General features: G+C 41.9%; 1 protein-coding gene across 1 annotated transcript in view; it reads left to right on the top strand.

Moving 5' to 3' along the window:
* nlgn3a (neuroligin 3a) overlaps positions 1-10,584 on the top strand; it is a 47,237-nt gene extending 36,653 nt beyond the window's left edge. Inside the window, exon 3 of the mRNA XM_088009764.1 lies at positions 9,791-10,584. Within this exon, the coding sequence (XP_087865890.1) occupies positions 9,791-10,584 (794 nt within the window). The remainder of the gene's footprint in view (positions 1-9,790) is intronic.
* Positions 10,585-12,334: the final 1,750 nt, after the last annotated feature.

The following is a 12,334-nucleotide window of genomic DNA, read 5'->3' as shown; positions in this document are numbered from 1 at the left end:
GCACCCAAAAGTTTTAGACAATCGAGAAAGGAGCATTTGAAAATTTCAACCTAATCTGCTTTGCCCGCAAATGACAACAAAACGTGCTCTAATCTGAAATGTCCCGCTGTTTAGTAAGCCTCACCCGCGCCTGTGCCAGGCAAATGAATTTCTGAGAAGTAGACCGCAGATAAGGTGCGATTCAGGTGTCGTGCACATGCCCAGGATTAACAGCCAGACTTGTGAGTTCAAGAAGGAGCGCTTGCTCTGTTGAGCTGTGCATACAACCAGAGGGGGGTCGGTGTGTGTGATGATGGAGCCTGGAGTGTGTGGTATTGAGCGGCGGATGTCACTGCATGATTAGTAGGAGATATCACACTTGCTTGGCTCAGATGCTCATCGATCCTCAAACCTGGGTGCAGCCTATCAATGGGGTCAGTTTTATCTTCTCCTCTCCGACTCGCACCTCCTTTTCCCTCCTCAAGCGATTTACCCATTCCCTTCTCCCTTCTTCACTAATACCTTCATCCCTTCCTCTCTTCTCTTTGCCCTCTCTTCCTCTTCTGTTCTACTTTTCCATTCCCTCACTCTTCCAACCACCCACCCTCATGGATCAAACTCTTTATCTGGTCTAAGCCACAGCCTGCAGGCAAGCAGGCAGTCTCTACTGAGGGTAGAGCAGAAGACCCAACAGCTTCAAACAGCATTATATAGGGTTGGCATGAAGCATGTCTCACACTGATAGATGAAAACACTGGCCCCTTAGACACTGCCTCTTTATGGGTGAGATAAAATACAAGCAGGGGCAGTCCCTATGTTTCTAACCCCACACTCTTCAGCTTAAGCATTGCTACCATGACTCCGTGAGTGAAAGAGGCTAAAAAAGAGAGAAAAAGTTAGTTTTTTTTCCCCCAACAACTTGGGCAAAGGTGGATATTTTTGTACAGATCAAAAAATGCCCACCTCAGCCCAGATTTTATTGAGGACGACGGATTTTTGGCAGCTATTCTTTTGGACCAACTGCTATGAAACCTTTCCAGGGTAAATCTGTTTTAGAGTAAACACATGACAGTACCAGTAACATCAGAATAAAATAGCACATGACTTTTATCTAAGCAAAAATCTAAACAAACAGGTATTACTCGGTGAATGCTCAGGAACATTTAGGCCTCTGGTGCGTTTTGACCTTAGAATGCCTTGCAAAATTATCCATACACATTTCCCATGTTTTGTAACAGATCAAGGCCCCGAACCATCTTTCAAGTCAAACCCGCCAGTTGAGGAAGCCTAAACTAAGCCACTGAATTGTAGCTCTGACTGAATCTTTTAGGGTTGTTGCCATGCTCAAAGGTGAACCTCCACCACATAGAATACTTTTTTTGCTGGTTTGGTATGTGCTTATCTCCATCTGTCTACTCTGACCAACCAGCCTGTATCTCCTGATTAAAAAATAACCCCACAGCTTGATGATACATGTAGCATTTCATATGTTGGCCAGTTAGCTCAAGACTGGTGTCGTCTAAATACTATGTCTTGTTTCTCAGGCTTGCTATGCCCTTTACATGCATTGAGGCAATGTCTATCCTCTGTAAGGGCCAGATTTGTGAACTACACTGCAAATATTTGTCTTTTTGACAGGATTTCTGCCACTCCTACAACATTATCACATCATCATGGGCCTATTTTGGTTGCTTCTCTGATTAATGCCTGTATGTGTAGGTACGTCTGGAAAGGTTTGTAGTTGCATAATACTTTTGTTTTCCCGTGGGCAGATTAAACAGAAATGTTCAACTTCTAGGTATTGTTTTATACCCTAAAAGGTCTAAGACTAAATTATAAGACTATAAAGCTAAATTAAACATGGCTGCCTTCTGACGACAACTGGTTGCATGCATTATTTTACTTCCACTTCACAACAAACTGATACACGGGGCTGGGCTATTCCTGACAGTCTTCATAAAATACATACATTGAAGTTTGTGACTCTGACATGAGAAAAGCAGAAAGTTCAGAGGGTATGACTACGTGGGTACTGCCACTGTTTCCCCTTAAATCTTAGGAGATTGAGGAGCATTTACAATGACACTCACAAAGAAGTGTGCAGCTTGCTTTTTTCTCCCTGATTTCATCAGCATCGCTTTGAAGTTGACAAGCTCAGTGTTTGGTGGAAATTTTAATGGAAGCGAAAAACAATGTAGGTGTTGTTGCAGACTGCCAGACCAGTGTGAAATTACCCGCAGCCTAATGCATGATCAGACCAGAGGCACTTGTGTTTAAGTGGATTCAGCCTGTAGGCGGTAGCCATGGAGACAGCAGTTTTAACCCTGTGCTATGAGATTTCAAAAGGGGGGCAAGAATATACAACAAGGAACATTTCATAATTATTTATGTCCTGGACGGCCTCACATTTTTCACACGGGGGTTAAAGAAGCTGGAACATCTCTCGAATGGCAGTAAAATCTGTGACACTTTGCATTCCTGTAAGGATATAAGAGCTTAGGAGGAGAAGTTGCTCAGAAAGAACTTGAGTAAAATATGGCAACATTTATCGAGTGTGCTCAACTGAGCACTAGCCCAGTTTGAGAGAAATGTTTTCCACAGAGGGGCTCTGTGTGTAGTCCACAGGTCTGCGGAGATTTGCTTGCAGCGAAGAGATGCTGGTGGTAAGATGGCTCAGAGGATTCAAGCTCCGCTGAACGTGGGCTTATGTCTAATAATCAGCAGGGAGGGACTCAGTGTGGCCCCCCCTTTGGAAAGGAGTCGGTGAGGATTTGATAGACACCACAAAAAGCCGAGCGGAAAGGGGGAAAAATGTAGGCGTACGACATTAAAAAGCTGAAAAATACATGTTCTCGTTGCTGTGATATTTATTTTTTTATGTCTTGTAAGTTACAAATGCATGGTGTGTTTTGTTTCATCAAGAAATGTCCATCGGCAATAAAACACAGCTGGGTAATGAAGTATGGACTTCCTCAGTAGGATTTCACAAAATAATGCCTTTTAAAAAGCTTGATTTGCTTTGTGTGTATTTTAGTTGATGAGATCACAGACAGCAGAAGACATTTTATGGTGGCATTATGAAAAACAGCAGGCTCTGTGTGCTGATACATCCTAAACTTTACTCTTGAGGTTTAGAAAAATCCAACAAGACAGAGATTGAAAGTTCACAAGCATAAAAAAAAAAAACACAGCAACTTTGATGTTTTCTGTTCAGCCTTCTTGTCACTTGTTGAAGAGCTTGCTACTTCTAGTTGAATTTTAAACTTCTCACTGATATTATCCATTCATTTTCTACATCCTCTTAATCTTTACCAGGTTGCAAAGGGGCTGATTCTAATTTCCAGTGGTCAATGGGCATGAAGCAGGGTACACCTCGAATAGGTCGGCAGTCCATCTCAGGGCAACGCAGAGACACATGGGGCAATCAGTCATACACACACATACTCACCGAAGGTCAACTTAGAGAGGGCAGTGTTTGTTTTTAGATTGTGGTAGGAAGCCAAAGTACCCTAAAAGAGAAGACAATGCTAAATAAATACAAACAATTGAAATGATCACTGAAAATGGTTGAAAGGAAAATGAGTCTATTCCAGATCCCTACCTAGACCTATGTGGTTCATGATTACCAACCCGTACAGTGGCCATGGGCTTTCATTTCACTCACCTACATAAAAACCAATAAAGTTCAAGGAGCTCCATCCAGTTGTTTTACAAATTGTAAGTGACCGTTTGAAATGTTGCACAAAATAAAGAGTAGGAACATCTGAATTGGGCATGTTTCCATTTGGAGTGAATCAACTAGACTACGGAGAGGGTAATTTCATCCGAGGCTGACGTTGCACATTCCTGTAACAAACAAGTTGTAGAAGTTGAACAGGCAAAAACAAAACAAAAATGAATAAATAAATAAATAAAACGGATGGTTCTAAACCTTCGTGCTGGAGGTTTGAATTTAGAAATTTTCAGAGCCTTCGACCCCGACCAGTTGATGGAAGAGTTTCACCAATCCCATCCCAGCCTGGGGTGACTGGTGAGAGGCATCCCAGTCTGGCACCTTTTTCCTCCATAAAAAAGGCTTGGACTAAATTAAGGAACTGACCCACCAGTGGATAGGAAAGTTTGCTATGTCAGAACTTATACAGCAAACATTTTCCCTTTGGCATAATAACTCATTTTAAGAAAATCTAAAAATTACCTCCATGGGGTGTAAAACTGTTGTTGCAAATTTGAGATTTTATTTTATTTTTTCTATCACCATTTCTAATACAATACTTCAAAATGTGCATAAAAAAGTTGGTGGAAACACGGCTAATGTGATTAAAAGTGAAGAGGGAGAAAATCAAGAAAATTGAAAATGGAAATATATAAAAGAGCTCTAAATGTTTTTTTTTTTTCTTCCTCTTGATTTCACCAGAGGTGTGTGTGTTGATTTCTTCTCTATTCAATAAAAATGAGCAGAATAGTAAAATAAAGAGGGGAGAAAAGCATGACATGTTAACAAACTATATCTAAAGTAAGTTTGTATTTCCAGACAAGTCTGTTTTATGCCTTTAATCTGTATCAAGATTGTAGCTTTTTCCTACCACTGTACATATTTTTTCTCTGTTAGACGTTACAGTACAATCACTTACCCAATCCAACATTTCAAATCGATCTAACCAGTGTCACAATTATGTAATTGTATTATTCTTCATAACAAGTCGTTCTACAGGTTGCATTTTACAGTCAGGTATATTACCAAGACAGAATAATAAAGCACACAGCTTAGTGCATCACCAGCTGTCACAGATTAAAACGGACAATCATTTATAATGCAAACAGGCAGCATCCGTGTCCATTAGCACGGATTGAACCTTTGCACAGTGGTTGCCACATCCTGTTATTCCCTCTCCATTGATGCAACTTTGCCAGCTCATTAGTATCACCACTTAGTCCATATTGTTGTTGTCAGAGCGAGATCTAATCACATTTTTGAACCTCCGGATGAACGTCTGCGTGACTCTTTAACTAGTGCAGTGGTCATCCCCACCAGAAGGTCAAGCTATTCTTTTTTTTTTTTTTCCTCCTCGGCTTTCATCTGTGAATTACCTCCTCCATTCCAAGCCTCGAAACTAACAGGTGTCCAGCGCGGGGGCAGAACGGTCGAGGTCAGCAAACCGCAGCACAGAGGCGGCTGCAGGGCAACCGCAGCAGCATTTAAGCCGAAGCCCCAATGAGTGATTACCTCGGAGCTGTAGTCATAATTCAGCGTGACCTCAATCTGCCTGCGACGCTGCGGTTTGATGGATCTGCTCACAGTTTCGGTGTCAGGCACTCGCATGTCAAACACAGGCAGATAGCGATAAGGCTATCTGTTGCTTTCCCCCCCCCCCCCCCCCCCAAAAAAAAAAAGAAAGAAAAGAAAATGAATGTGACACGCATTCTGATTGTTTTTGCTTCCTGCCTTATCGGCTTAATTCATTTGGATATTGAGTGAGAAATCATTTACTACCTCGGTGTCAGAGGGAGACAAAACAACGTCACAAATAGTTAACCCTCATCATGGTGACGCCTACCGTCCGTCAGCCGATGCCTCATCTCCGCGCGGATCATCAATCAAAGTCGGAGCGCGTGCACATGTGCGCGCTCCCCTCCCTGTGTGGATAATTAGTGGATTCCCTCAGTGGGTGATAAAGCCTGCGCTCTCCCCCCACTCTCTCTCTGACCTTCCCCAGTGAGCTTCCTATCACCGTGGGGCTCATCACACACAGTTCTAATACATATTTATCGGTGCACTGACAGCTCATGTGTGCTGGATTTATATGTTTCTTGACAAACAATAGTAAAAGCCCAGCCACTCTCCTGGCCTTTCATCAGCCGGAGCGGAGATAAATCTAGCGGTGTCACCCTGGCTGCAGCTTCCTCCTTCAGCCGACCATCTGGTGGTTTGTGGGTGCAGGTAGCTATGGGATGGGCCAAGTCGCACGGACGCATCTCTCTTCGAGCTGCGGCAAAACAGATTTGATATTCGTATGTCTGGCAAATCGCCTTGGCAATCGCAGGAACAGGAGCTTCTCAGCGGGAAGCGGTTTTCCTACAGCAACTTCTGATCAAAGATGGTCTAGAAGTAGTTGTGGCATCGCTCGCAGACATTTGGATTCAGGACTGGCTTCCCGAATCTACGACTGCCTCTGTTAGCCCCCCCCCCCATCACCCCTCGCAATATGAGTTGAAATGCAAAGAGAGGCAATACCAGTAAAGAGCCCTGGGAGGAGAGAGGGAGGGGAAAAGGGGAAAAGGGGAAGGGATGGGAGGGATGGCAGGATTAAAACCCCCTGCTCCCCCCTGCTCCCCCCTGCTCTGCCTCCGAGCGTCCATCTTTCATCTTAGGTCTGCCCCCTCTAATGCTTTCAAGTGGGTGAAACCCCCGACATCTGCTTCCGCTCTCTGGGACGTGGTACAGGGCCGCCATCCTGCTGAGATGCGCAACCACGGGACAGCTTGAAGGGCACTTTCGGGGCAGGACACAGAAGGCTAATGGTCTCATCCGTAAAGAAAGAAGCGCATGATGCAGAAATCTAATAATCCTTCACTTTGGGGATCGGTGAACAAAAAAAGATATTATGTTTACTCGTGGATCTGTAGTCATATTCAGTGAAGTCATATTCTAACCTAAAAATATTTCTTGAGAAACACACGATCACACTCACTGAGCACACTTTGCTAACTCAGACACAATAATCCTTCTTACTCTTTGTAAGCAAATATCTGTAAATAGATATGTAAATAAACACTTCGTCTTCGCCTAGATGAAATAAGCCCCCCGCCGCCTCTGATTAGGTCTACCAAAGTGATGTATTGGGCACTTAAATCAGCTGTTTACCTCCTAAACACAAAGATCTCAACGTGCCCACCCACACTGAGGGTGAAATATCACAAACAGAGAAAATTCACCGGCATGTTTGAATGCTAATTGTTCGCCACCTAATCAAATATTTTCCATTTGTCTTACGGATGGAGTGTTTTTTTCATGACTTGTTTAATTTTGTCTGAAGTCATTAAAATCATGCTTAATAATCCAATTAAGCATATCAAGAAGAAAGATGCGAGTGGATTTCAAGTTGCCAGATATACGAGTGCATCCCATCTGAACACTAAAAGGCACATTTTCAAGATTGTATACAAAACTCGTAATGTGTTTCTTGGTATTCATGATACACTTCACTGATGTTCTCTGGCAAACCTCTAAGGCCTTCGCAGAACAGCTGCATTTATACTGAGATTAAATCACGCACAGATAAACCCTATTAGGAGATTTCTAAAGGCTGCTGGTTGCACTGGGATTTAATTGGGGGGCATCGGATAAAGAATTGTTAAAAGAATTGAAAACTCTGTTTCATTTTTATCCCATTTAACAATTATGTTTGACCTTGTTTATCGCATAAAACTCAGTTGAAATACCTTGAAATTTGTGATTGTAATCCAACAAAATGCGACATAATGTGAGCACTTATGCAAGGCACTGTAATTTTAATCACGAGAGGACTGCATTGAACTGTAGATTTCAGAGCCATGGTTTTTCTACAAAACCCACCCACTCAGGAGCACAAAACCAACATGGAGAGTCGCATAATAAAAGTTCTTTGTAGTTCAACATGTATATATTTCTGCCACATAGAACCAATAGAACCTAGCTTTCTGTTTCAGTTTGGCTTTTCATTGTGTGCCAGCAGTCTGCATAACCAGATGAAAAGGTGCAGTTCAGTTCTTACTGCAAGTGTAGTGAGTAGGAGTCAGTTTATTTATAGAAACCCACCCACCAGGTTCTGCAGAATTTAAAATCTTTCAGGTTAAAAACACAAAATAAAAAAAAAGTGATGTAAAGTGTATCCCTTGCAGAGCCACTCTGTGCACGTCAGGATGTGCTTGAGTGGGATTGTTTGCGTGTGTGTGTGTGTGTGGGTGTGTGTGTGTGTGGGGGTGTGTGTGCGTGTGTGTGTGTGTGTGTGTGTTATGACCTCAAAATGCAGAATGTGTCTTTAGTTACAGTGAGGTTCATCCAATTTATGCTACCCTGAAAAATGCATTGCCATTGCAAGGAAAAACCCAAACCATCATTAGAGAGAAAACAGTCCCCAAGAAGGTTTTTTATACAGCTGGGCTCTCCCTGTAGCTTAGGACATAACAGTACAATTTAAATCTCCATCTCTGCCATGTATATGGACAAAAAAGGGTAATAAGACCTATGAAGCAAGTTTGCAAACATGCTAAGATTATGAATAATGTCACAACATGTGTTCATTAACAATGATATTGGTAATAAACAAAACCAATCTTGCATAATAAACTTGTAAATTGCATATGAAGCATATGTTACTAACCCATATTTGACCTTTTGCTATTGAAACAACAAATAGGCTGTTAGTTTACATGTTTACAGACCAAAAAGGTGAGAGTTTTCAATTAAGGTGCTTTGGTCAGAGTAGATGAAGGAAAAAAATAGCAAGTATCAAAATTCATGAAATGGATTTCTCGCTCTCTGCCAGCGTTCAACATGCAGCTGTTTGTTTTAACAGATTTTTATACCGACACTAGAGCAAACCCTTTACTCAGAAGTTGAACATTTTGTGTAATAAGCCCTTACACCGCTGATGAATGAGAAAATTACAAGTGTGTTCTTGTTTTTAAAAGTTTGCCTTACAAAGCCCAACATTACATCATTAAAGACACTTTTAAGGTAATGTTATTAGGCTATAATAAAAAAACAGGTTGCACAGCAGGGTTTTTAATGAAGGCAAATAAACAAGTTGATAGCATTGCCATTTTTGCATTCTGCGACATACAGGATGACGACGTTATCATATTAACACCCCGCCATATTCACTAATTGAAGCTGCTGCTGAGTCCCAGTCTGCAATTGCCAATCAGAACGTGAAAAGTTTTGAACAACAGCCTAAATGTTGTTGACTGTAGTCTGTACATAAGCAGTGTGGGTGCTCCAGACTTGCTTTAAAACTGGGAATTCACACAGTGCATTGTTGATTTTTCCAACAATGGTGTCTGCACAGGATGGCAGACCAGAGGGGGAACACCACAAGGCAAAAAGAAAGAAAAACCTTCCTGACAGTCGCATATTGAATATAGTATGTGTTGCTTATTTGCAAGTACACATTGAGTACACTAAGGCAATGTTGTGGCTCTGGTGAGTGTGCAAGATTAAGAAGCTGTTTTCTTGGTGCTTTTATTTATTTATTTGTTTTAATGTAGACTGCAGCATAGGATACTAGCTCTGAATTCTACATATTTAGACAGATCAGATCTTTCTTACATTATTCTGCACTTAACAGAGATTCGTTAAAGCACAATTTTAGACTTGTAACTCGCATATTCTTTTTTCTGAAAACACATAAAGAACTATTTCAACATGTACTGATATATAGACTGGTCAAACGTGAACTGAGCCATTCCACGGTGATAAATGCATCCATTAGCACTAGCAGCGTTTGCTAGCATTTCCAAAAGAGCATGTGACAATGAAAGGAGGAAGAGAGCAGGACAGACAGATTGCTGTATCTTCCTTCTGTCTGTGAGGCCAGGCCATCTGCACATTTATTATTACAACAATGATTCCATTATTGTTCTGTGTGGCAACAAGGACTTGCTCTGTCTGGCCTTTGTTATTCTTATCTGCAGTGTGGCTGACAGCCCGCTTTTGATCATGGCAGCAACAAAATTAACAGCTCTCATGTAATGCAGTGCATAACTGAATCATCATCCTTAATAATGACACATTAAACATCCTCCTATCTCTTCTGCCTGTGCCCTTGTCCAGGTCTGTTCCACAGAGCTATCATTCAGAGCGGGTCTGCACTCTCCAGCTGGGCCGTGAACTACCAGCCGGTCAAGTACACCCGTCTCCTGGCAGAGAAGGTGGGCTGCAATGTCCTCGACACATCAGACATGGTGGACTGCCTACGGAAGAAGAGCTCCAGGGAGCTGGTGGAGCAGGACATCCAGCCTGCCAGGTACCACGTGGCCTTTGGACCCGTCATCGATGGGGATGTTATTCCAGATGACCCTGAGATTCTAATGGAGCAGGGCGAGTTTCTCAACTACGACATCATGCTGGGGGTGAATCAGGGCGAAGGCCTGCGGTTTGTGGAGAACGTGGTGGATTCGGAGGACGGTGTGTCTGGAAACGACTTTGACTTCTCCGTGTCGGATTTTGTGGACAGCTTGTACGGATACCCAGACGGAAAGGACACTCTGAGGGAGACCATTAAGTTCATGTACACGGACTGGGCAGACAGAGACAATCCGGAGACTAGGCGGAAAACGCTGGTGGCTCTCTTCACCGACCACCAGTGGGTGGAGCCGTCTGTGGTGACTGCTGATCTCCACGCTCGCTACGGCTCACCCACCTACTTCTACGCCTTCTACCACCACTGCCAGAGTCTTATGAAGCCTGCGTGGTCAGACGCGGCACACGGGGACGAAGTGCCGTATGTCTTTGGAATTCCTATGATTGGTCCCACCGATCTTTTTCCCTGTAACTTCTCCAAGAATGATGTCATGCTCAGTGCTGTCGTGATGACCTACTGGACCAACTTTGCCAAAACTGGGTAAGTTTTTTTTGTTTTTGCTGTATTTACATCTTTGCTTTTTGAATACTGGCTTGTGGGCCATTCCCCATAAAGGCAGGTATAGGAAGTGATTGGGTAGATGTATAGAATTATACCAATTAGCATTTGATATTCGTGACTAGCATGGATAGCAGAGCACAGCTATCCAAGCTAGAAGTTGCTGATGATGTTCTATGAATCTGCAGTGGCTAGCACCATAATGTTCGCTGTTGTAAGCTGGGGTAGCAGCCTGAGGGTTAACAAGATCAACAAGATCGTTAGGAAGGCCAGTCTTGTTGTAGGAGAGAAACTTGACTCTTTGGACATGGTGTTGCAGAGGACAGGGTTGTCCAAATTCATAACAATTTTTAACTTTTCTTTTCATCCTCTGTGTCAGTCGCTAAACATCTATAGGAGCTCTGTCAGCAACAGATGCAGACTGCCATGATGCAAAACTTTCTCTTTTACATTAACAGATAAATTCTTGTGACAGTGAGATATTATTGAAAAATATCTATCTTTTAGAAAAAAGTAGATTAAAAAGTTTGTAAGACGATAAAAACAATGTCATTCTGACTCACGTTTAATGAACACACCATAACATCTGCTAAACGGCTGCAGTGTAGTAACAAAGGACTGTGCTTCACAGCAAACCGCTTTTGTTTGAATATGACAGGCACAGATTTTACTGTAAGTGTCTCACAACATTATGGAAAAAAGATTTCTACTGAAGCTCCCTGAAGAAAAACATGCACCTTGAAGTCTCGTGGGAGGTGAGATATTGCAGCAAGACAGCAGACAACACAACGGCGAGACAAGTCAGCTGCTATAAGAGGATTTGAATAACATTATTGAATTAAGGAATGCCATATACTTTAAAGTACAGATTTTTAAAAGCAAACAGTGGTTAATTTTTGTGGTTCTCCAGAATAATGGCACCATAGCCACATATATGTAAGCCATTAACAGATTTCCTTCAGGAGTTGCTGGTACGTATAACAACTCCCGAAAGAATGTCAATACTTAATTCAATATGACTACTACTTAGTGTATACCACAAACACTAAACAGGTAAACATACATGAGAGCTGCTGAGAAATGCCAAGCCAAAGCTTTGTTCAGTCCATCTCTCTTTCATCATTTCTGGTTTTGACTGAGAAACTTTAGCGTTCCTAAGCAGGTTTGGGGTTTTTGAAGTGAGATTACTGGTTAAATGGTTATAATGTATAAGTTGAAGTATAAAACTCTACAAACGTCTTCGGTTAATATCTATATATATATATATATATATATATATATATATATATATATATATATATATATTAAGGCTGGTTTGCCGTAGAAGCTGACACTCATGGGTAATTGAACAGAGTTCAAGCACAAACAGGACTTGTATCATCTTAAAACAACACCAGTCTCAAAAATGTCACAGCACTTAAAGCAAATGCTATTTTATGTACCGGTAAACCATAGACAGGTTGGCCTGGGTGGTTATTTATATTTACACAGGAAATAGAGGTACAGGGCTGTGCGCTACCAATGATCTTCCTGTCTTGGAAGATCATTGGTATCTTCCGTTCTTGTATCACTTACTGATACAAGAACGGATAAGCATTTCCCTTCAGAGTAACTGTCTAAAAGAAAAGTTAGGCTATATAAAAGAAACATCAATAAAACGGAGTTGAAATAAACTGTTACTATAGTTTTAGTGTGCTGCTTTACTTCCTTACCTTTCAGTAGAAGTTTCACATGGG

Source organism: Poecilia mexicana, unplaced genomic scaffold (genome assembly GCF_051168715.1).
Source record: "Poecilia mexicana isolate PSO_F unplaced genomic scaffold, ASM5116871v1 scaffold_10, whole genome shotgun sequence".
NCBI classification, from domain to species: Eukaryota; Metazoa; Chordata; class Actinopteri; order Cyprinodontiformes; family Poeciliidae; genus Poecilia; species Poecilia mexicana.
Note: the sequence above shows the minus strand (reverse complement) of the source record. Positions and strands in the feature narration are given on the sequence as shown.